The sequence below is a fragment of the Lagenorhynchus albirostris genome, chromosome 10 (genome assembly GCF_949774975.1).
Source record: "Lagenorhynchus albirostris chromosome 10, mLagAlb1.1, whole genome shotgun sequence".
Lineage (NCBI taxonomy): Eukaryota > Metazoa > Chordata > Mammalia > Artiodactyla > Delphinidae > Lagenorhynchus > Lagenorhynchus albirostris.
Window position 1 is genome coordinate 59,820,187 of NC_083104.1, and position 27,266 is coordinate 59,847,452.

Sequence of the window (27,266 nt, forward strand, 5' to 3'; positions counted from 1 at the left end):
TTAATTCGTGTTCACTGAAAAGAAGTTATCAGCCAAAAATGACATAAAATAACTTCTAAGACAGATGAAATTTAGATTTCAAACTACAGGGGATAAGAAACAAATTATAAATGTCAGGTTCACGATAAGGAAAGCTATTTTAAAATAAACAAAAGTAAGCAGTTCAAAGTTTACACATACTTATTTTCAGTGAGCCAGGCAATAAGGCTACCAACCACGCTTGCCTTCTCTCCAAACCCTCACTCCCTGAACACATTTGGCAACTGACCAACACCTGTTCTATTTAACACGCCGCGGAGTTTTCATCTGTGACACACAAAATCCTCTCCAACCTGGATGCTCAGCTTCACTGTCCCTGCCACTCAGTACTATTCTCGTGAAAAGCATCCTGCCATTAGCCACTGGCATTTCAAATCAAATAAAAAAATATGTGACTGTCCTGAGAAGGTTTTTAAAAACATCAAGGTAAATTATAAGCTGCTGTCAGACTCTGAACTGCAGCAGCACAGAGACCCTTTGTCTGGGAGGCTGTCAGCTGTCAAAGCCTGACCTTTGCCTAACTGGTCAGCTAGGGAAGCATTAACACAATCTGTTTAACCCCTCCCATTCATCTTTAATGTGACATAAGGTTAAGTCAATCAACTCAGCAATGAGAGGTCCAAAACAGTCCCCACAGACAGCAATATCTACTCATTTCTTATCCTTCCAAGAAATTTCAGTTTTAAAATCCAAGTTATTTACACATAAGTCCAAGAATGAAAAATATCAGTTTTTCCTTTTTGAATACTTCAGATTAAGGCTTTCTGTTGTATGTCATGAAGATTCAAAAGCTACCAGATACTAGAAACCCAAATATAGACTAAATGAGCCAAAGTATCAAAGGACTGCCAGAACCAGGAAGAGAACACAAGAGTCCCACATCTGATAACTGGCCTCATTTTCACTTCCTCCAAATTTGTATCCCATAAAATTACATCAGCCATGGCAAACTGAACAAAAACAAAATTTAAAAGAAAAAACTATGCAAAGAAATTAATTATCCCTTTTTCCATACATATTTCTCCATGAAAGCAAACATAATGCAATTTAGTTATAACAATGCATCTCCTCCTAATGTCAAAATGTCATTGCAGGCAGTTCCCTGGTGGTCCAGTGGTTAAGACTCCGTGCTCCCAATGCAGGCGGCCCTGGTTCAATCCCTGGTCAGAAAACTAGATCCTGCATGCCGCAACTAAGAGCTCACATGCCACAACAAAGACCCGGCGCAGCCAAATAAATAAATATTTTTTTTAAACGTCATTGCAGCATTAATGAAACTGAAAAGATGGAAAAATGCACACAAACACAGCACACAAGCACTTGAAGACCAGACAGACTCTAAGGTGTGTATGCCAGTGGTCCAGCTTCTGTGACATGAAAACCAAGATGGCCTGTGTCTCTCCACCTGCTGCTGTTTCCTTCTGCCTCGGCTTAGGAGGCAGGGCCTATTATACATCCGAGACTAGCTTATGTGACAAATGCTAGTAACTTTTCCCTACACCTTGCTTTGTCCTGAGTCTAAAACATGGGTCCTGAGCCTAAAAGCATCGCTGACACCTGTTTTAACACAACAGTTCTCAAAGCAAACCAAATATGCTAACCAAAGTGAAGGAAATGTGCATGTTCCTATTAATTATAAAAGTCTGGAAACCGGAAGGACTACAGGGATCGAGGGGCAAGCTAATCAACAGCACCTGAATTCAAGTGCCTTACTTGCCAGGATGAGGTGCCATGGGAGAGTACCAGGAGAAGAGGGGAACAGGTCTCTGCCAGGAAAGTGATTGCAGTCTGCCCCAGGAATGACTTTTCTGCCAGGCACCCTACAACACTTTCTCACTCTACCTGCCATGAATCCCCAACAGCTACAACCACTTGATCAAGTTTTATCTATAGTGTTTATTTCAAAAAGAAAAGGCATAATGTTTTTCACACTCTCCACACCTTCATCCAAGGTTCTGATAAATCCCCTCAGACAACTAGCTCTATCTTATCCCCCAACCTAGAATCACTGAACTAGAAAAACCAAAACAGTCACCCAATAAGCCAAAGTTACTGTTCTTTTTAGAAACTGTACAGGACGCCCATCCATCATGATGTACAAATGTGGACAGTAATGTTCCCTTCAGTCAATCTTCCAATTTTATACATATTTCTACATCTTACTTTAATGTATATGTTTATTAAGATGCACCTCAAATGACATGGAGAATGCAACAGTAAATAAATAATTATAGCAAGCAGATTAGAAACAACCAGAGTAGTATTAAAAACCAATCATGATTGCAAACACACTTGTTAAAAGTATGCATGTATTTTCCATAAATTACTATTTCCTAAAATAAAAATCCCAAATAGATGTTTTTTTTAATTGCAACAAAACATACCAATCTAATAACCTCGAAGTTTTCCAACATATAGGCATTTACTGCCTCTGTGTCCTCCTTAACATCACTAGTGAACATACATGTCAGGCACACTACTAAATACACCATACACTCTATCTCCTTTAAACCTCACAAATCTGTGAAGTGGAGATTGTGATTATTCCCATTTTGAAGATGAGGAAACTGAAAAACAGATTCAAAATTACATAGCTGACTGTCAAGTCTGGATTGAATTTTATGCTACTTATAAACCAATAAGTTTGCCTATTACTGTTTAATGCAGGCAGGCAGGAGACACAGACTCCTGCATTAGAGACACAGACCTTTATTATCCACAGTGCAGGAAGCAGCAAAAGAACCAGCATGGTTGTGTGGTTCTCCTTCCCCCAGGGGCAACATGACACAGCACAGATGGATGCTCAGAGTACAGTGAGGTTGCACTGCAGCTAAGGAGCCCTGGGAACCAGTCACTTTCATAGCAGGCAGTAAGCGAGCCTCCTCTATGTACCAGGAAGACATTACCTCATCCCTCGAGGTTGCCTGCTAAAAACACAGCTGTGAGAAATGGCCCAGGTAAAGACTGCTCAGGACCCTGCATTCCTAACATACCCAGCAAGATGTGCAAGAGCAGGAGAGACCCGTGGAGGAGGGTTTTTCCTGACACCGATATGTGCTGGACTGCTAACTATCATTAATAAAATACATTCCAAAAGTTTAACTTTTTTCCCTAAATTTAAAATTATAATTGTTGAGATTGCTGAGGCTTCTGGTTAAAAATGGTAAACTGAACATATACATTTACCTCCACAACAAAATAAAAATGACAATAAAAGTGTAAAAAGACTATAAACCACAAAGGACAAACAAAATAGTGGAAAAGAAACGTCTACATATTTTTGGAAAGGAGATGAAAGTGCATTAACTGATTTAGAAAGAAAGAAGAACCTACAACTTAATCCCTGGAGAAAATGGTACTGAAAAGAAGAAAGCCAATATGACCACAGAGAGCACAAAAAATCATGAATTAGAAACACCACATACAGAGGAAAGATGTAAGTCAGGGAATGCAAAAAAAATAAAGAAAAGTCACCACAGTGAGCAGTGGGCTCCTGCTCTCAGATACAAGAACATCAGCACTAAGACATAAATCACTGTGGAAGAACACTGGAGGCTTCCTCTGAAACACTGACTTTGGCAGGGGTCATCCAACAATCAAATATTAAAAAAAAAAAAAGAGACCAAATAAGATCCAATAGTAAATAAGCATCATATACACCTGCATGAGCACATAAAACCCAATCTTCCAATTTACTTTTTCACATCTCAATCTTAAATAAAAACAAATAGTCGGGCTTCCCTGGTGGCGCAGTTGTTGGGAGTCCGCCTGCCAATGCAGAGGACACGGGTTCATGCCCTGGTCCAGGAGGATCCCACATGCCGCAGAGCGGCTGGGCCGTGAGCCATGGCCGCTGGGCCTGCACGTCCAGAGCCTGTGCTCCACAGCGGGAGAGGCCACAGCGGTGAGAAGCCCGTGTACCACAAGAAAAAAAAAATAGTCAAGGATCATTAAACATTCAAGGAAAAATTCAACACAAAGGACTATCTAAAACGGATGAACTAAATAAAGGAATGAGAGGTAAAGACAACTAATGGAGCAGAAGACAACTAATAATCTTTAAAAGAAAAAAGAAAATATATTCATGAAGCAAAAACAGAAGTCTATAAAAAGGAGAACCAGAAAGGACTATTAGAAACTAAAGACAGGATGACGGCAGACAGCAGAAACAACAACTACAATCCTGCAGCCTGTGGAAAAGAAACGACATTCACAGAAAGATAGAAAAGATGAAAAGGCAGAGGGCTATGTACCAAATGAAGGAACAAGATAAAACCCCAGAAAAACAACTAAATGAAGTGGAGATAGGCAACCTTCCAGAAAAAGAATTCTGAATAATGATAGTGAAGATGATCGAGGACCTCGGAAAAAGAATGGAGGCAAAGATCGAGAAGATGCAAGAAATGTTTAACAGAGACCTAGAAGAATTAAAGAACAAACACACAGAGATGAACAATACAATAACTGAAATGAAAACTACACTAGAAGGAATCAATAGCAGAATAACTGAGGCAGAAGAACAGATAAGTGACCTGGAAGACAGAATGGTGGAATTCACTACTGCAGAACAGAATAAAGAAAAAAGAATGAAAAGAAATGAAGACAGCCTAAAAGACCTCTGGGACAACATTAAATGCAACTAAATTCGCATTACAGGGGTCCCAGAAGAAGAGAGAGAGAAAGAGCCAGAGAAAATACTTGAAGAGATTATAGTCCAAAACTTCCCTAACATGGGGAAGGAAATAGCCACCCAAGTCCAGGAAGCGCAGAGAGTCCCATACAGGATAAACCCAAGGAGAAACACGCCGAGACACATAGTAATCAAGTTGACAAAAATTAAAGACAAAGAAAAATTATTGAAAGCAACAAGGGAAAAATGACAAATAACATACAAGGGAACTTCCATAAGGTTAACAGCTGATTTCTCAGCAGAAACTCTACAAGCCAGAAGGGAGTGGCATGATATATTTAAAGTGATGAAAGGGAAAAACCTACAACTAAGATTACTCTACCCAGCAAGGATCTCATTCAGATTCCATGGAGAAATCAAAAGCTTTACAGACAAGCAAAAGCTAAGAGAATTCAGGACCACCAAACCAGCTCTACAACAAATGTTAAAGAAACTTCTCTAAGTGGGAAACACAAGAGAAGAAAAGGACCTATAAAAAACAAACCCAAAACAATTAAGAAAATGGTAACAGGGACATACATATCGATAATTACCTTAAACGTGAATGGATTAAATGCTCCAACCAAAAGACACAGGCTCACTGAATGGATACAAAAACAAGACCCATATATAAGCTGTCTATGTAAGACCCACTTCAGACCTAGGGACACATACAGACTGAAAGTGAGGGGATGGAAAAAGATATTCCATGCAAATGGAAATCAAAAGAAAGCTGGAGTAGCAATACTCATATCAGATAAAATAGTCTTTAAAATAAAGAATGTTATAAGAGACAAGGAAGGACACTACATAATGATCAAGGGATCAATCTAAGAAGCAGATATAACAATTATAAATATCTATGCACCCAACATAGGAGCACCTAAATACATAAGGCAACTGCTAACAGCTATAAAAGAGAAAATCGACAGTAACACAATAATAGTGGGGGACTTTAAAACCTCACTTACACCAATGGACAGATCATCCAAAATGAAAATAAATAAGGAAACAGAAGCTTTAAATGACACAATAGACCAAAAACATTTAATTGATATTTATAGGACATTTCATCCAAAAACAGCAGATTACACTTTTTTCTCAAGTGCTCACGGAACATTCTCCAGGATACATCACATCTTGGGTCACAAATCAAGCCTCAGTAAATTTAAGAAAATTAAAATCATATCAAGCATCTTTTCTGACCACAACGCTATGAGATTAAAAATGAATTACAGGCAAAAAAACGTAAAAAACACAAACACGTGGAGGTTAAACAATACGTTACTAAATAACCAAGAGAACACTGAAGAAATCAAAGAAGAAATCAAAAAATACCTAGAGACAAACAACAATGAAAACACGATGATCCAAAACCTATGGGATGCAGCAAAAGCAGTTCTAAGAGGGACATTTACAGCTATACAAGCCTACCTCAAGAAACAAGAAAAATCCAAATAAACAATCTAACCTTACACCTAAAGAAACTACACGAAGAAGGACAAACAAAACCCATAATTAGCAGAAGGAAAGAAATCATAAAGATCAGAGCAGAAATAAATGAAATAGAAACAAAGAAAACAATGGCAAAGATCAATAAAACTAAATGCTGGTTCTTTCAGAAGATAAACAAAATTGATAAACCATTAGCCAGACTCATCAAGAAAAAGGGGGAGAAGACTCAAATCAATAAAATTCAAAATGAAAAAGGAGAAGTTACAACAGACACCACAGAAATACAAAGCAACCTCAGAGACTACTACAAGCAATGCTATGCCAATAAAATGGACAACCTGGAAGAAATGGACAAATACTTAGAAAGGTATAACCTTCCAAGACTGAACCAGGAGGAAATACAAAATATGAACAGACCAATCACAAGTAATGAAATTGAAACTGTGATTAAAAATCTTCCAACAAACAAAAGTCCAGGACCAGATGGCTTCACAGGTGAATTCTATCAAACATTTAGAGAAGAGCTAACAACACCCAGTCTTCTCAAACTCTTCCAAAAAATTGCAGAGGAAGGAACACTCCCAAACTCATTCTATGAGGCCACCATCACCTTGATACCAAAAGCAGACAAAGATACTACAAAAAAAGAAAATTACAGACCAATATCACTGATGAATATAGATACAAAACTCCTCAACAAAATACTAGCAAACACAATCCAACAACACATTAAAAGGATCATACACTAAAGTCAAGTGGGATTTATCCCAGGGATGCAAGGATTCTTTAATATACACAAATCAATCAATGCGATACACCATATTAACACACTGAAGAATAAAAACCATATGATCATCTCAATAGATGCAGAAAAAGCTTTCAACAAAATTCAACACCCATTTATGATAAAAACTCTCCAGAAAGTAGGCACAGAGGGAACCTACCTCAATAAAATAAAGGCCATATATGACAAACCCACAGCAAACATCACTCTCAATAGTGAAAAACTGAAAGCATTTCCTCTAAGATCAGGAACAACACAAGGATGTCCACTGTCACCACTATTACTCAAGATAGTTTTGGAAGTCCTAGCCATGAGAATCAGAGAAGAAAAAGAAATAAAAGGACTACAAATTGGAAAAGAAGAAGTAAAACTGTCACGGTTTGCAGATGACATGATACTATACACAGAGAATCCTAAAGATGCCACCAGAAACTACTAGAGCTAATCAATGAATCTGGTAAAGTAGCAGGATACAAAATTAATGCACAGAAATCTCTTGTATTCCTATACACTAATGATCAAAAATTTGAAAGAGAAATTAAGGAAACACTCCCATTTACCATTGTAACAAAAAGAATAAAATACCTAGGAATAAACCTACCTAGGGAGACAAAAGACCTGTATGCAGAAAACTATAAGACACAGATGAAAGAAATTAAAGATGATACCAACAGAGAGATATACCATGTCCTTGGATTGGAAGAATCAATACTGTGAAAATGACTATTCTACCCAAAGCAATCTACAGATTCAATGCAATCCTATCAAATTACCAATGGCATTTTTCACAGAACTAGAACAAAAAACTTGACAATTTGTATGAAAACAAAAAAGACCCCAAATAGCCAAAGCAGTCTTGAGGGAAGAAAACAGAGCTGGAGGAATCAGACTCCCTGACTTCAGACTATACTACAAAGCTACAGTAATCAAGACAATATGGTACTGGCACAAAAGCAGAAACATAGATCAATGGAACAAGACAGAAAGCCCAGAGATAAACCCACGTACCTATGGTCAACTAATCTATGACAAAGGAGGCAAGGATATACAATGGAGAAAGACAGTCTCTTCAATAAGTGGTGCTGGGAAAACTGGACAGCTACATGTAAAGGAATGAAATTGGAACACTCCCTAACACTGTACACAAAAATAAACTCAAAATGGATTAGAGACCTAAATGTAAGATCGGACGCTATAAAACTCTTAGACGAAAACATAGGAAGAACACTCTTTGACATAAATCACAGCAAGATCTTTTTTGATCCACCTCCTAGAGTAATGTAAAGAAAAACAAAAATAAACAAATGGGAACTAATGAAACTTCAAAGCTTTTGCACAGCAAAGGAATACATCAACAAGACGAAAAGACAACCCTCAGAAAATATATGGGAGAAAATATGGGAGAAAATATTTGCAAACAAATCAACAGACAAAGGATTAATCTCCAAAATATATAAACAGCTCATGCAGTTCAATATTAGAAAAACAAACAACCCAATACAAAAATGGGCAGAAGACCTAAATAGACATTTCTCCAAAGAAGACATACAGATGGCGAATAGGTACATGAAAGGCTGCTCAACATCATTAATTATTAGAGAAATGCAAATCAAAACTACAATGAGGTATCACCTCACAGCAGTCAGAATGCGCATCATCAGAAAATCTACAAACAACAAATGCTGGAAAGGGTGTGGAGAAAAGGGAACCCTCTTGCTCTGTTGGTCGGAATGTAAACTGACACAGCCACTATGGAAAACAGTATGGAGGTTCCTTAAAAAACTAAAAATAGAACTACCATACCACACAGCAATCCCACTACTGGGCATATACCCAGAGAAAACCATAATTCAAAAAGACACATATATCCCAATGTTCACTGCAGCACTATTTACAATAGCCAGGTCATGGAAGCCACATAAACGCCCATCGACAGACGAATGGATAACAATAATGTGGTACATATATACAATGGAATGTTACTCAGCCATAAAAAGAAACGAAATTGGGTCATTTGTTGAGACATGGATCAATCTAGAGACTGTCATACAGAGTGAAGTAAGTCAGAAAGAGAAAAAGAAATATCGTATATTAACGCATATATGTGGAACCTAGAAAAATGGTACAGATGAACAGGTTTGCAGGGCAGAAATTGAGACACAGATGTACAGAAAAACGTATGGACACCAAGGGGGAAAAGCGGCGGGGGGTGGGGGGCGGGTGGCAGTGGTAATGTGATGAGTTGGGCGATTGGGATTGACATGTATACACTGATGTTTATAAAATTGATGACTAATAAGAACCTGCTTGAAAAGCAGTAAAAAAAATAAATTAAAGACAAGACATCAAAAAAAAACACAATAAATGTTGGCAAGCATGCAGAGAAAAGAGAACCCTTGTACACTGCTGATGGGAATGCAAATTGGTGCAGCTGCTGTGGAAAACAGTATGGAGGTTTCTGAAAAAACTAAAAATAGAACTACCATGACCTGGCAGTTCCACCCCTGGGTATATATCTGAAAAAAACAAAAACACTCATTCAAAATGATACATGCACCCCAATGTTCATAGCAACATTATTTAGAATTGCCAAGATATGGAAGCAATCTAAGTGTCCATCAACACATGAATGGATACACACAATGGAATACTACTCAGCCATGAAAAAGAATTAAATTTTGCCATTTGCAGCAACATGCATGAACTTGGAGGACATTATGCTAAGTGAAATAAGTCAGAGGAAGACAAATACTGTTATGATATCACTTATACATGGTTACCAGCAACGGGGCGGGGGGGATGTGAGGGACAATATAGGAGTGGGGGAGCGGGAGACATAAATTATTGAGTATAAGATAGGCTCAAGGATGTATTGTACAATACAAGGAATTCAACCAATATTTTGTAATAACTGTAAATGGAAAGTAACCTTTAAAAATTGTATAAAGAAATAAATATATAAAATTAAAGACAGGAGAGCAGGGGGAAAAAAAGGTTTATAAAACAGTTGAAGAACTTTCCTAGAAAATAAAAAGATTAACTGGATGTTAAAACAAAAAGGAAAATAAGACGAGAAATTCAGGAGGTCCAAATTCTAACAAACAAGAAATTATAAAGAAAGAGCAATGAAAAACAAAAGGGAAGAAATGATCAAATCCATAACAAAAACAAATGTTCTAAACAGAAGAACCCAAGTATTCAGATTAAAGGGCCCATGAAGTTGCCATCCAAGAACGAAAAACAATTCAGACATCGTCATGAAATTTCACAAACCTGAGTGGGAGGTGGCAGGGCCAAACTACAGAAAGTGAGACACAGTTCAAATGGAAACAAAAAGAAAGCTAGGGTAGCAATACTTATATCAGACAAAATAGACTTTAAAACAAAGTCTGTAACAAGAGACAAAGAAGAACATTACATAATGATCAAGGGATCAATCCCGTAAGAAGATATAACAACTGTAAATACATATATACCCCACATGGGAGCACCTAAATACAAAAATGCAAGTATTAATAAACATAAAGAGACAGTAACAAAATAATAGTAGGGGACTTTAACACTCACTTACATTAAGGGACAGATCATCCAGACAGAAACTCATTAAGGAAACATTGGTGTTCAATGACACATAAGAACAGATGAACTTAACAGATATACAGAGAGCAATCCATCCAAAAGCAGCAGAATACATTCTTTTCAAGTGCACATAAAACATTCCCTAGGACAGATCACATGCTAGGCGACAAAATAGTTCCAAAAAATTTAAGAAGACTGAACTCATATCAAGCATCTTCTCCAACCACAATACTATGAGACTAGAAATCAAGTATAAGAAAAAAAGTACCAAAAACCCCAAATACATGGAGTCTAAACAACATGCTACTAAACAACCAATGGGTCCCTGAAGAAATCAAAGAAAAAGTCAAATAACATGGAGACAAGTGAAAGGGAAACACAACAATCCAAAATCTATGGGATACAGCAAAAGCAGCTCTAAGATGGAAGTTTATAGTGATATAAATCTACCTCAAAAAACAAGAAAAATCTCAAAACAATTTAACCTTACACCTAAAGGAAGTAGAAAAAGAAAAACAAACAAAATTCAATTAGTAGAAAGAAAGAAATAATAAAAATCAGAGCAAAAATAAATGAAACAGAGACTAACTAAAAAATTAGAAAAGATCAATGAAACTAAGAACCGATTCTTTGAAAATATAAACAAAATTGACAAACCTCTAGCCAGACTCATCAAGATAGAGAGGACCCAAATAAAATATTAAACGAAAGAGGAAAAGTTACAACGTCACAGAAATACAAAGGATCATAAGTGATTACTACAAACAATTATACACCAATAAAATGGACAATGTAGAAAAAATGGATAAATTTCTAGAAATGCACAATCCCCCAAGACTGAATCAGGAAAAAATAGAAAATGTGAACAGACCAATTATCAGTATTAAAATTGAATCAGTGGGGCTTCCCTGGTGGCGCAGTGGTTGCCTGCTGATGCAGGGGACACGGGTTCGTGCCCCGGTCCGGGAAGGTCCCACATGCCGCGGAGCGTCTGGGCCCATGAGCCATGGCCTCTGAGCCTGCGCGTCCGGAGGCTGTGCTCTGCAATGGGACAGGCCACAACTATGAGAGGCCTGCGTACCGCAAAAAAAAAAAAAAAAAAATTGAATCAGTAATCAAAAATCTCCCAGCAAACAAATGTCCAGGACCTGATGGCAACACAGGTGAACTCTACCAAAGATTTAAAGAAGACCTAAAACCTATCCTTCTCAAACTACTCCAAATAACCAAAGAAGAAGGAATATTTCTCAACTCATTCAATGAGGCCAGCATTACCATGATAGCAAAACAAGACAAAGACACCACAAATAAAAAAAAATCACAGATACAAATATCCTCAACAAAATATTAGCAAAACAAATTCAACAATACAGTAAAAGGAGTATACACTATGATCAAATGGGATTTACCCCAGACATGCAAGGATGCTTCAGTATCTGCAAATCAATTAATGTGATGTACAACTAACAAAGAATAACAATCATATGATCATCTCAGTAGATGCTGAAAAAGCTTTTGACAAAATTCAACAATGATTTATGATAAAAACGCTCAACAAAGATGGTATAGAAGGAATATACCTCAACATAATAAAGGTCTGGTATGACAAACCTACAGCCAACATCATCTTCAACAGTGAAAAGCTGAAAGCATTTCCTTTAAGATCAGAACAAGACAAGAGCGTCCACTCTCACCACTTTCATTGTACATAGTATTGGAAGTCCTAGCCACAGCAATCAGACAAAAAAAATAAATAAAAGGAATTCAAATTGTAAAGGAAGAAGTAAAACTGTCACTGTTGACAGATGACATGATACATATACAGAAAATCCTAAAGATGCCACTGAAAAACTGTTAGAACTAATAAATGAACCCAGTAAAGCTGTGGAATACAAGATTAATATACAGAGATCTATTGCATTTCTATACACTAACAATGAACTATCAGAAATTAAGAAAACAATCTCACTTACAATTGCATCCATAAGAATAAAATACCTAAGAGAGTAAATCTAACCAAGAAGGTAAAAGACCTGTACTCAGAAAACTATAAGACACTGATAAAAGAAACTAAAGATGACACAAACAAATGGAATGATAAAGCATGCTGATGGACTGGAAGAATTAATATTTAATTCTTAATATTAATATAATATTAAAATGACCATACTACCTAAGGCAATTTACAGAGTCAAAGCAATCTCTATCAAAATACCAATGGCATTTTTCACAGCACTAAAACAAGTAATTCTAAAGTTTGTATTGAAACACAAAAGATCCCAAATAGCCAAAGCAATCTTAAAAAAGTAAAACAAAACTGGAGGTATCGTGCTCCCTGATTTCAAGCTATATTACAAAGCTACAGTAATCAAAACAGTATGGTACCGGCACAAAAGCAGATACATAGATCAATGAGACAGAATAGAGCGTCCAGAAATAAACCCACACTTATGTGGTCAATTAATCTAAAACAAAGGTTTCAAAAATATACAATGCAGAAAAGATAGCCTCTTCAATAAGTGGTGCTGAGAAAACTGGACAGGTACATGCAAAAGAATCAAACTGGACTTCTTTCTCACACCATGCACAAAAATAAACTCAAAATGGAATAAGACTTAAATGTAAGACCTGAAACCATAAAACTCCAGGAAGAAAACATAGGCAGTACATTCTTTGACGCTGGTCTTAGCAATAGTTTTTAGAATATGTCTCCTCAAGCAAGGGAAACAAAAGCAAAAATAAACAAATGTGACATCAAACTTAAAAGCTTTTGCACACCAAAGGAAACTACCAAGAAAACAAAAAGGTAACTTACTGAATGGGAGAAGATATTTTAACAATATAGCTGATAAAGTTAATATCCAAAATATACAAAGAATTCACACAATTCAACATCACAAAGACAAACAAACAACCAGATTAAAAAATGAAAAGACAAGCTGAAAAGACATGCTTCCAAAGAAGACATACAGATGGCCAATGGGCACATGAAAAGATGCTCAACACCACTACTCATCAGGGAAATGCATATCAAAACCACAGGAGATATCACCTCATACTTGTCAAAATGGCTACCATTAAAAAGACAAGTAACAAGTGTTGGTGAGGATGTGCAGAAAAGGGAGTCCTTGTGCACTCTTGATGGGATTATAAGTTGGTGCACCCACTATGGAAAACAGTATGGAGATTCCTCAATAAATTAAAAATGGAACTTCCATCATCTAGCAATTTAACTTCTGGGTAGTCACCTGAAGAAAGCAAAAACACTAATTTGAAAAGATACATGCATTCCAATGTTTATTGCAGCATTATTTACCTTAATCTAGATATGGAAGCAACCTAAGTATACATTGAGAGAGGAATGAATGAAGAAGATACGGTGTGTTTGTATATATATACACAATGGAATATTACTCAGCCACTGCCATTTGCAACAACACAGATGAATCTAGAGGGTATTATGCTAAGTGAAGTAAGTCAAACAGAGAAAAACAAATATGGTGTGATCTTATTTACATGTGCAATCTAAAAAAACAAAACTAAGAAAGAAAATAAAATGAAAACAGACTCATAGATACAGAGAACAAACATCTGTTTGCCAGAAGGCAGGGGGCAGGAGGTGGGTGAAACAGGTAAAGGGAATTAAGAGATAACAAATAACTCATGGGGATGTGATTAAGGAATATAGTCAATAATGTTGTAGTAACTTTCTATGGGCACAGATGGTTACTAGCATTGTGGTGATCATTTCGTAATATATGCAAATGCCAAATCATTATGTAGGACTCCTGAAACTAACCTAATATTGTACGTAAACTATATTACAATTAAAAAGAAAAAAAAGAACACCTTGAATCAGTAACTTAAACTTCCACCTTAAGAAACTAGATGGGAAGAGCAAACTAAACCCTAAGCAAGCAGAAGGAAGGAAATAATAAATATTTTTAATTGATAATAATAAAGAGTAATTAAAGAAATAAGGAATAGAAAAATAGAGGAAAAAAACAAAACCAAAAGTTATTTGAAAAAATCAACAAAACTGACAAATGTGTACTTAAATGATCAAAAGAAAAATAGATTTAAATGGGTAAAATCAAGAATGAAAGAGAGGATATCATAACCAATCTTTAGAAATGAAAAGGATTATAAGGGAACACTATGAACAACTGTATGCATCAATTAGATAACAGATGAAATGGACAAATTTCTAGAAAACAGAATTACCACAACTGTCTAAAGAATTAGAAAGTTTGAATAGATCTACAACAAGTAGAGAATGAATTAGCAATTTTAAAACACCCCACAAAGAGAAGCCTATATCTAGACAGATCACTGGTAAATTCTAGCAAGTGTTTTTAAAAAATTAACACCAATCTTTCACAACTTCTTCCCAAAAATAGAAGAGGAAGAGACACTTCTCAATTCACTATATGAGACCCATGTTACCGATACCAAAACCAGACAAAGACATCATAGGAAAACTACAGACTAATATCCCTTATCAATAAACACAATCCTCCACAAAAGACTAGCAAATCAAATGCAGCAACATATTAAAAGGATCATACAATACAGCCAAGGGGGATTTATCCCAGGAATATCCCAACAAGGTTGGTTTAACATCCAAAACTCAATTAATGTAACACACCATATTAATAAAATAAGGGATAAAGCTCTATGATCTTTTCAAAAGGTGCAGAAAAAGCACAAAATCCAACACCCTTTCATGATGAAAATGCTCAACTAAAATTAGAAAGAGATTTCCTCAATCTGGTAAAGGGCATCTACAAAACCCCACAGCTAACATCATATGTCTTGGTAAAAGACTGAATGCTTTCCCCCTAAAATCAGGAAAAAGACAAGCATGTCCACTATTGCCACTTCTATCCAACACTGTACTGGAGATCCTAGCCTGGGAAAATAGGCAAAAATAAATTAAAAGCCTCCAGATTGAAAAGTAAGGATTATTTCTTTATAAGAGACATAACCTCCTAAGGAATCCACTAAAAACTATTAGAATAAATGATTTTGTAAGGGTGCAGGATACCAGATATATACAAAAATCAACTGGATTTCTATACACTAGCAATGAACATTTTAAAAATGAAATAAAGAAAACAACTCCACTTACAATGACATTAAAGAATAAAATACTTAGGTATAAATTTAACAAAAGTACACAATTTTGTTGAAAAAAATTAAAGATCTGAAGAAACAGAAAAAATGTCCATGTTCATGGATCTGAAGACTTAATATTAAGACAGCAATACTCCCCAAATTGATCCACATAGTCTTCATAATCCTAAACCTGAACCTCAGCTGGTTTATTGGTAGAAACTGACAAGTTGATCCTAAAACTCATAAAATGCAAGGAACCCAGAAGAGCCAAAATAATCTTGAAAAAGAAGAACAAAGTGAGAAGATTCACACTTCTCTATTTCAAATCTTATTACAAAACTACAGGAATCAATATTCAAGAGCACACAGTACCAACACAGGAGAGACACACAGCTCTAACTAACAAAATTGAGTCCATTTATGGTCAAATGACTTTTGACAAGAGTGAAAAAACAATTCAAAGAGAAGAGAATAGCCATTCAACAAATGATGCTGGGACAACTCGATATCCACATGCAAAAGAATGAAGTTGGGCCCCTACTTCACACCATCCACAGAAATTAACTCAAAATATAAATAGACCTAAACAGAGCTAAATGTAAGGACCAAAACTATAAAACTCTTAGAGAAAAACCATAGGAGTAAATCTTCAAGACCTTCCATTAGGCAAATCCCTTTTAGATCCGACAACAAAAACACAAGTAACAAAAGATAAAAACAGGGACTTCCCTGGTGGCGCAGTGGTTAAGAATCCACCTGCCAATGCAGGGGACATGGGTTAGAGTCCTGGTCCAGGAAGATCCCACATGCCACAGGGCAACTAAGCCGTGAGCCACAACTACTGAACCTGCACTCTAGAGCCTGCAAGCCACAGTTACTGAAGCCTGCACGCCACAACTACTGAAGCCCTCGTGCCTCAAGCCCGAGCTCCACAATGAGAAGCCTGCGCGCTGCAACAAATAGCCCCCACTCGCCGCAACTAGAGAGAGCCTGTGCGCAGCAGCAAAGACCCAACACAGCCAAAAATATAAATAAATAAATAAATAAAATGTTTTCTAAAAAATGATCTTACCAAGAAAATGAAATGACAATCCTCAGAATGGGAGGAAAAAAAATCTGTAAATCACGTATCTTATAGTAGACTTGTATCCAGAATATGGAAAGAATATGTAACACTCAACAATAAAAAGATAACTCAGATAAAAAATAGACAAAGGATATGAATACATATTTCTCCAAAGAAAATATACAAATAATCAAATAGCACATGAAAAGATATTCAATGCCTTCAGTCACTAGGGAAATGAAAATCAAAACCACAATGAAGTATCACTTCACACCCACCAGGATGACTGTATTTAAAAAAAAAAAAAAAGACAGCAACAATTGCTGGAGAATGTGAAGCAACTAGAACCCTCACACACTAGTGAGACGTACAATGGTACAGGTACTCTGGAAAACAGTTTAGCAGTTCCTCGAAAGTTTAAATACAGAATTACCCTATAACCTAGCAATCCCACTCCCAGGTATTATATATATCTGAAACAAATAAAAAGATATCCACACAAAACTGTATATGCAAATATTCACTGCAGCATTATTCATAATAGCTAAAATGTAGAAATAACCCAATGTCCATCAACTATTGAATAGAGAAATGAATATAAAATGAAGTACTGATACATGCCACATATACAACATAGATGAAGCTTGAAAATATTATGCTAAGTGAAAGAAGCCAGTAACAAAAGATCGCAAGTTATATGAAATGTCCACTTATATGAAATGTCCAAAATAGGCAAATTCACAGAGACAGAAAGCAGATTAGCTGTTGCCAAGGGATGACAGAGTGAGAAATCGAGAGGGACGACTACTGGGCACAGGTTTCTTTTTTAGGGTAACAAAAATGTTCTAAAATCTAAGTGATGGTTGCACAACTCTATGACTATACTAAAAACCAACAAATTGTACGTTTTAAAAGAGTGAAGGTCAAGGTATGTAAATTCTATCTCAATAAGGCGATCATAAAAGATTATACTTGTGATCTCACTTATATGTGGAATCTAAAAAAGTCCAACTCACAGAGTAGAACAGTGGTTGCCAGGGGCTGGGCAGCAGCGCAGACAAGGAGATGCTGGTCACAGGGCACAAACGTCCAGTTATAAGAGGAATAAGCTCTAGGGATCTCATGTACAGCTGCTATGAGAGTTGATTCTAAAGGTTCTCACCACAACAACAAAATGGTAATGATGTGAGGTGAAGGATGTGTTAACTAACCTTATTGTGGTAAACATTTCACAACATATACGTGTATCATCACACTGTGCACCTTAAAGTGACACAACATTTGTATGTCCATTATATCTCAATAAAGCTGGGGAAAAAAAACATACCATGTAATACTATTTACATAAAGTTCAAAGACAGGCAGAATTACTTATCATATTAAAAGTCAGGATAGTGGTTATCAGGAGGGAGATGGGGTTAGTAAATGGGAGGAGGCACAAGGCAGCACAGGGTGACATCAATGTTCTCTTAACCTTTGTGATACTTCACAGAGCTGGACAGTTATGATTTGTGCACTTTTCTGTATATGTCATACTTGAATAAAAAAGTTTTTTAAAAAAAGAAAGAAACTATGGTTTTTGCTTAAAATTTACCTGATCTATTGAGACAATCTAGAGTAAAGAATAAATCTTCTCACAAACACTTTTTCTCGACCTAATAAAACCATAATTTCAAGTGAAAAAAAATTAATTATTTTTAATATGAGAGGACAAATGGACTGTAACTGATATTAGCAATAACGGACTTCACTAAGGATCAGCATTCTAAGCAAAGTGGAAAACACAGGAGGTTTGGGTGAGACGGCTCTGAGACCAGCGCTTTTCTCTGCCCAGGTAGATGTTACTCAGAAACCTCACAGGGTTCACAGACGTGATACAAACTGTGGAAAGTGCCTTGCTGGCATATGACAGACACTAAATGTCCACCAAAGGTTTACTTACTTCCCTTCACACAATCTCCTTCCCCCAACGAAATAACCCACCCTGGTTCTTGCTGCAGTGGGCACATCTACTTCTCAGCAGGACAATGTCCTTCACCTACTCCAACTTCTACTTTTTTTACTTTATTTGGCCTCAAGACACCCATTCTAACACCCAAATAGCGTCTCAAACCATCCTACCACCATCTGACTGCTCTAAGTTTTCCAAACAGAATTTTTCTCCCTTCCCACTGCAGCACACTCACCTAAAAGACATAAATTCTATTTCTACCCACAATAATTATCCCTGCTAAATATGCACCCAACATTTCTTCTATTTTGTTTAATTACTACATGTAACTCATTCAGATTTGTCTACAAAATTATACCTTAAAACTATTCAGATATTTTACCGACAACTGACTTCTAAAATAAAGTATCATCCCCCAAACCTCATTGTTGGAAATAACTACTACCACTTCTCTGTTTTCTTTAGAACATTATTAGCTTTAAATTTTTGGCCTGGAAGATTCTGGTTAAAGATAAACTTTTATAAATTAAACCTTTTTGTGCTTTCATAAATCACATATTTAATACAGCAACTGAATAAATGTGCAGCTCTGGTACTAAGGAGCCTCTTTTCTTCTAGTTATGAAAGGGAGAGGTTCACTGTTGTGCAAAGCCAATAGTTATTGTTTCAGGTGGGTACTTAGGAAGAAAATGTAAAGAGAACAAACTCCACACATTAACACCAACACTTAAGGGAGGGATGAACGGTGATAACAATCGGGAATGACTTTAAAAATATACTTACAGCCTCAAACTGCAAATGGCTATCCTTTAAGAAACTCTGAATTTTGTCCTTGGGTAAAATACTGAATCGAAATCGAAGGAGATCCATTTCTTGTTGAATGAACCAGCGCCTAAGCTCTTCACTAAAATGAAGACAAGAAAATTATAAGTGAAAAGTCCACTGACTATTTTCAAAGTCCACTGATTATTAAATCCAAGAAATTTCTATGAAACAATATTCAAACATGAGCAAGATGCCAAAAGACTGAAGTTAAAAGCATCAAGTCCTCTATTATGATAAGAGTGTGAATACATATCACATGCCACAATCTTCCTGGGATGAGTAGAATATGGGGGAGAAAGGTGTTATGAACATAAAATTAAAAGAATTAAATACAGAATACTTCGAGCCTAGCTGCATTATTATCAAATAACATAAAACAGTGCACTTCTTTTAATGTAACTGCAAAATAGCCATTTACATCAGAAAATGGGGTATCCCTTCAGTCAATGCCAAATAAACATCAAAAGTTTTTAAAGGTAACTTTATCTCTGAATGGATTATGATCAAACTATGCAAAGTAAACTTTGCTTACAGCTTTATAGTTTATAATTTCACAAAATTTAATATGCACTAGGATATCTCAATTTTTTAAATCAACATACATTAATTTATAAGACAGATGGGCATTATTGTTGTTGTAAAATAATTATGCTGCTTCATGTAAAATATGATTTAATTTTCTTTCCCCAAATGACTTTCACATTGTCAGCAATTCATTTACTGCATAAATTGCATAAACTGCATGTGCTTTCTTACAAAAGAAAAACTCTGGGACTAAAGCTGGTGAATAATTTCTCAGTTATTATCTTGGGATAGTCACCAATTCAAGATTCCCATTTGATAATCCTATTACCAAAAAGAAACAGAAAAGAAACATAATAATAAGTATGTAATTTAGCCAAAATTAATACAGGGAAAAAAAAGTTTAAAAAAAGCAACTAACTCCTTCTCCCTCTGGGTGGCGCTATTGACTTATAAGAAACCAACTACCAAAGGAACGATCTTAATCTAATGTGCACCAGCCCATAAATGTCAACATCTAAAACCCTGTGCAGATTCAAGTATGTGTTTGATTCATTATTTCTTATAAATACTACCACTTTTTTTCTGGGGAAAAAAAAATATCAAAAGTCCTTCCTAATGAAATCCCCTCTAATTTTAAATCCTAAATGAAGAGTCTCTCCCATAAAGTAAAAAGTGTTTTAACAGGCAAAATCTGCAAAAAAAAAAAAAAAAAATTTTTTTTTTATTTTTTAGTAAACAACTTGTTTCAAACAATTCTCTGCAACAGTGTTCTGCCCATGAGCCACTGGTTTCTGACATTATTCTGGGATTTCCTACAATCAGTACAATGCCTGTCAGCCCTCCTGGACCAGTTTACAACCCAAGATGTCACACTTGACCATGGAGGACAAAGGTATACTCACGACTGGCAGTAAGCAAGGCGTAAAATAAAGTGAGAAATGTGATCTCTTCTTCGGGGTTCATATTCATCTCCCAAGTTTTCCTTAAAAACAATGGCACGTGAAGAAAATAAATGCATCGGAACAGTAAAAGGTGTAAAGAAATACTGAGTCAGCATAAGCCAATGGTAAAGCAGGAGTTTCAATAGCACAGATTTCATAATATGCTCCCCAGGGTGAGTATCATTTTACTTAGGTTAGCAATGAGATGAAACAGAACTGAACAACAATACCTCCTGGGTTTGGACCCCACTATTTTCTTCCTCTTTCTAACTCTCCTTCTCATCCAGCCTACACCCAGGCACTTACCTCTTCTACTACTTCTCACATCAACCCTCAACTGTTTTCATTTCAACCATTTGGCAAAACCTAGATTCTAAATAAATCCAAAGATACACTCTGCAGTCCTGTTCCCAAAATGCTGAGAACATCTGGGAAAGATATATACAACTATAGGAATTTGGAACATTAAAAATTCACAGCCTCTAACCTCGACTGGACCTTTACCAACACCAAGGCATCTTTATTCAAGCTCAACACAGAGCAAACACATCCTGAGCATTTGCAAGGTACCAGGCACTGTTATAAGCATTTTTAATCCATTAGCCCATATAATCCTTTGAAAACCCCTATGAGGTGGGCATCACTATATCCTTATTTTAAAGATGAGGAAACTGAGGCAGAAAGAAGTTATATAATTTTGTCCAGGTCACAAAGCTTGTAAGCAGCAGAGCTGGGATCTGGCCTGTAACCATCTCCTTCCTCACGTCTTAAGAAAGCTGTTTCCATCTTCATTAGGTGGCCAGTGCTCCCCATCACACCACCTTCTTCTCTCTCATCACATGACCTCACTTACTTTACAGAAGATAAAGGTCCCCCCTTCAGCCCCAAGCTCCTGCCGCCACATGCTGTACTGCCTTCCCTTCCCTCTCTGTGGACAAATCTCTCTCCTTCCTCCTACATAAAGCTAATCCCTACAGTGAAACCGCATGGCCCATCTGCTCTTGCCTCCTAAGGACCCTGACTTATCAAATGCTCTCTCAAAGTATCTTCAAGCTCCCTCCTCTTTTTTCTCTTCTAGATCTTTCTGCTCAGCTTACAAACATGTTCAAGTAACCACTGTTGTGTGTGTGTGTATCTTCTCTTTTTCCCTCAATTTTTTCTACACTCAGACCTACTTCCCCCGTGTCTTTTCAGCTACACGTTAGAAGAGGATGTATTCCATATCAACCTCTCACCTCTCTCCTCCAAACACCACCACTGTTCCAGCTTCTGCCTCTACCTACAAGGTTCTACCCCGCTGATAAATCCGATGATTCTATACAACTCATCTTATTGGTTCTAAGTGTCTGAAATTGTTCCACCATGAAGACAAGAGGTCTAGATTCAGATCTTGGCTGCATCGTTTTCCATCTTATGAGCTTGGGCAAGGTACTAGCCTATCAATATCAGTTTCCTTGTCTATAAAGAGGGATGATGACAGAACCCACCCTCCTAAGACTGCTGTCTGGATTACATGAGTTAATATACATGATGCACTTAGAACAGACTCTGGGACATGGTTAAGAACAATATGAATGTGTGCTATTGTATCATCACCTGCGTATCATGATCATCAGTACTGAGACTCCAGCTTCCCTGGCTGCCAGGGTGGCTGATCTCCACCCCAAGGCAGCTCCTCCTCAATTGCCCTCCCAGACTCCCCCCATTCCACTCCACCTGAATGTTGTATTCCTCACATCCTGGCCTCCATCCTCTTCTCTTCTCACTCAAATGTTTCCCTGGCTGCCTCACCTACTCCTGATGATGCCAACCTTCCTCCTGAATGTGCACCCCCACCCCAGAGGTCCCCAAGTCCAGATCCATGTGCACACCCTGCTGGCCTCAGACAGCTCCACAAGTACCTCAAAGTCATGTCGAGAACTAAACTCAGCGTCTTCCCTCTAAAAAGACTTGCCTCCCCTCCTGTATATCATCACCATCCAGCCAGCTGTCTCACCAGAAACCCAGGTGTCATTCAGAACTCTTCTCTCCCTTCTCTCTGCAGTCACTAAGATCTTCCGATTCTACCCTCTCACTATTTCTCCAATCAGTCCTCTTACCTCCATTCAATTCACTCTCGTCATCTCCAAGTTCCTAACTAGTTTTCCCCACCAAAGATGACCCTGTCCATCTGCTGTTGGCAGTCATCTTCCCAAAATAAAAACTGTATCACATCCACCAAGATTCGGTTCCAGCACCACCTCATCTGGGAAGCCCTCCCAAACCTCCCCAACCTGAGCTAATTCTCTGTGCTCCTGGAGTTCGTCACCCTGTAATGCACAAAGCACATCTGACAATGTCTGGAGACATGGACTGGGTGGAAGCCAGAGATGCCAGCGAGCCCCCTAAATGCACCAAGGAATCATCAGACCCCAAATGTCCACAGTCCCCAGGTCAAGAAACCCTGCAGCACTGTAGTCTGACTGCATGTCAATCACCCATAGTGGACTGTAGGTTCCTTCAGAAGAGTCTTTTTTAAAGCCCTATGCCTAATACAAGACCTTTCCCACAACTGATACCCAGTAAATGAATATACACAAACCAAAGAAACATGTTTTTCCCTCTTTTACTTACTCTGTAGGAAAACTTAAGCTTCCGAAGCTCGGCCTCTAGCTTACTCTGGTACTGCTCACTTCCTTTCACGTAGCTCACACCAAGATTCTCGACTGCTTTTAGCACTAGAAAAAATTTTAAAAACAGAAGAAATGAATAAAACATATAAATGCAAGATAATTTTATAAAACTAAATCCAAGACAAATAAAATCTATGGCTACCAATCCCATAATTACTTGTTTATAAAAGATGACAATATTTAAGCTTTATTTTCTGCAAGTACATTATATAAGTTATATATGTTTATCAGAGGATAATCTCCACCATGTACAGAAAATACCCACATCCCACAGCATAATCTCACACTAGGGATTCTCAGCCAGAAGGGAGAGAGGGATGGGAAGCAGATCACTGATGGACTGAGCACCACTGCTCAGTGGTGCAGAAGGATCCCCTCAGAGGGATGCAGAAGTGTGTCTGCACGTACAGCCCTCGTGTGGAGCTGTCTGTGAGGCAGTCGGCTTCCCTGACTCAGCACAGACCCATCAGAAGACAGTTCTTCCCTTCCTGATGAAACAGAGAAGGAGAAGACAGCAGTGAAGAAGCAAACAAGCCACCATGACTAGATGCTACACACAGTCCAAAGGTTCCTGAAGCCTCTGTCAACCCTTCCTCAGATGAATTATTCTGCCATCGGTATGAAAAGAGACATTTTTTAATTCAAGAACGAAAAACTTCTAAAATGAATCCTGAACATAAACTCATGTCCCCCAGGTACCTCCATATTATGGTGTCCCGAACCAAACTCATTCTCTGCCCCTCAATTCCACTCCTCTTCCTGCCACCCCACCTCCATCCGCAGAATTTCTATCCACCAGATCATCCACACTGGAACTTCAGCCACCCCCACCTGTTCCACCACTCCTCATAGCTAAGAGTCACCAAATCCTGTCAATTACACCTCCTAGTATCCCTTCAATCTCTCCCTTCCTGTCACTGCCTTACCACCTCACCTCCTAAGTGCCAAACCCAAGGGACGCTTTTCAATCATCACCTTAATCTCAATGAGGCATATGATACTGCTAAGCTTCCCAGAACCCATTCTCCCTTGCCTTCACCTTCATTCAACAAACAGGTAATATAGATACTCTGTATTAGCAGTTCTCACCCTGCTCCTCTAAGAATGATTAACAGTATCTCACCTCTACTTCTGATCTTCCCACCAGGATATCGTGGAACATAAACTCTACACATAGTGCTGTTATTTGTTTCAGTTTACACATAACTTATTTCTTTCTTCCACCAACACACAGAAGTAGGTCCCCAGTAAAACTGCTACATCCTTCTTACACCCCAATATTACACCATATCTTGGCACAAAAATGCCCTTGCTTACCCATACTTCTCCATCTACCCTGAACTTGTCACTGTTCCCTCCAATATGACACTCTGTCTCATGCCTCCAAGCCTTTGTACAGGCCATTATCCCAGCTTGCAAAAACCCTTCACTTCTTCTCTGTTGAGAAATTGCTACTCATTCTTCAAGGTCCAGATCACATTTCAACTTCTCTTAAGAAGTTTTACTTAATCAGACTAGGACAATCACTCCCATCTCTATGTTTCAGTAGCCCTATTAGTTACCTCTACTAGAGCACTTAAAATACTAAACTACAATTATTATTTTGGACATCTCTCTCCATGTACTAGAATACAGCTTCAACGAAAGTGAGAATTACATTATTCAGCTCAAAATCCCTACCACCTAGAATAAAGTGGCACTCAATAAACAGGCACTGTATAAGGAATAAATGAATGAATGGCAAAATCTCAACAGAAAACCCTCAGTAAATATTTGTTGAAGGAAATAAATTACTCTAATTCATTTCCACAAAGTATAAGTGAGGTTCTCAAGAATATATAAATTCTAATTCAAATCACTCACATTTAACTCTATCGATAGCCAAGTTTTCAAATTCTATCAAAGATATGTTTCCAGAAGGCGGCTGCAAGTAAAACTGAAGGCTATGTGGGTAGCAAGCATTCCTCTGGTCATCTGCCAACCTCAGTTTCCTCCGATTTCCTCCAAGAAACTGCATCTTGTTACCTTGGAAGGAAGCACATAAAATGGTTGAAATGATGGAAAATGGAGTTTTAAAAAAATAACTCCACATGTAAAGGGAAAAAAAATTGAGGTTGAAGAGCACGCACGAAGTGTTAACAGTAGTGTCCCTGAGTGATGTCTTCTGTATCTTCCAGACTTTCGACGATACACCTGTAACAATTGTGGGGAGAGGTGTGCGCTGGAAGAGACGCAGGCAGTGGTCCTAGCCTCCTGCAACATCAACGGCAGGTGATGCTGCCTGCTCACTAGAGGTCTGTGTGCCTCCGCCCTTAGGTCTCTGCCGTTCCAAGAGTCAAGATAAGATTTCACAGGGGCAGCAATCCTGAATTCGGAGGAGAGCGCGGGAGATTCCGGCTAGGTAAGAGACTCCATGGGCAGGGTCCAGTTACTCGCTTCCTCCCTTACATCCCCGAGAAACAGACAACAGTCTTTCAGGTCCCGTCTGTCTTAGCTCCTCTCAGGAGCGTCCACAGGTGCCCAGTGACACCCCGCTCCCGCCCTCCCCGCCCCCCACGCAGGGCCGTCTGTCAGCCCCGGCACCGGCGGCTCTGCCCGGACAAGCCACCAATACTCGATACCCACCCTCTGCGCCCGTAGCCCCAAAGCGCTCTCCTCCTTCTCTGGACTCGCAAGCCTCAACACCAGGATTACTGTCCGTCCCAAACCCGCGGGGGCTTCTCCTACCGCCAGCCACACCAGACGTGAAAACACACAAACCCCGGCAAGCGCTTTCCCCGGGTGGCGGGAGAGTTCATACAGGACCGGAAGCGGAAGTGGCTGGACCAGCAAACCCGCCCCAGAGGTCCCGCCCACCTGCGCGGCCCCGCGCTTGCTCCGTGGGGCGCTCTGAGGACCGCGGGATTTGTGTCCACTTTGTAAGCTGCAGTTCCTGTGCATGGAGCCGCGCTGTCTGGGGCGGTGGGCGGAGAGCGGGCCCGGTACTGGCTCCCCGCTAGGGACTCTGGGTAATCTCTGAGGGCCCCGGCCTTAGGCTGCACGGCCCGCGTCTTACAGATGCGGAGGCAGACTCTAGGTCATCTACGTACAATGCCTAGGCCATCTACGTACAATGCCTAGTCGGGTTTTCTCCTAGACTGCAGGCCCTCCCCTGGGGAAAGATTTACGTCCAGTGCACCCCCTACACACACCTGGTACAGGGCGCCCACAGAAGATCTGCAGTGAAGTAGAGCGCATTTATCATGCACACGTGCACCCAGAAATCGCTCGGCGTCTAAAGTAGAGCAAGCCCAGAGGGGCATAGCGGCGAGCACGTGCAGAGCGCTGCAGAGAAGGTGCCCTAGGGCTGCGGACCCGGAGCCACACCCCGGCTCCCGACTGCAGGCCGCAAGGTTTTCAGAGCTGGAAATAAACTTCGCCTGTGGCCTCCAGGAGGCGTGTCTCGCTTACAAAAGTGGCCGCGAGAGGCTCTAGTAAAGATGGGAGGTGAAGAGCCCCCTGAAATGCTCAAGGTTTTAGAGATGAAAACGGCACTGAAATAGCGTTAATCTTCAGAGCACTTACCCAGCATGGACCAAACTGTGGCTGGCACTGACCTTGTACCAGGACGTGTTCTAAGTGACTTACACATAAGTTCATTTT

At 38.6% G+C, this 27,266-nt stretch overlaps 1 protein-coding gene across 4 annotated transcripts in view; it reads right to left on the reverse strand.

Moving 5' to 3' along the window:
- The window catches only part of PRIM2 (DNA primase subunit 2), a 285,580-nt gene extending 259,210 nt beyond the window's left edge, over window positions 1-26,370 (reverse strand). For all 4 annotated transcript variants that reach the window (XM_060164099.1, XM_060164103.1, XM_060164100.1 and 1 more), the window contains exons 1-5: window positions 26,250-26,370; window positions 25,488-25,649; window positions 23,566-23,669; window positions 20,914-20,993; window positions 19,445-19,565 (exon numbers count right to left, since the gene is read on the reverse strand). In XM_060164099.1, the coding sequence (XP_060020082.1) occupies window positions 19,445-19,565; window positions 20,914-20,993; window positions 23,566-23,669; window positions 25,488-25,641 (459 nt within the window). In that variant the 5' untranslated portion in view covers window positions 25,642-25,649; window positions 26,250-26,370. The remainder of the gene's footprint in view (window positions 1-19,444; window positions 19,566-20,913; window positions 20,994-23,565; window positions 23,670-25,487; window positions 25,650-26,249) is intronic.
- Window positions 26,371-27,266: the final 896 nt, after the last annotated feature.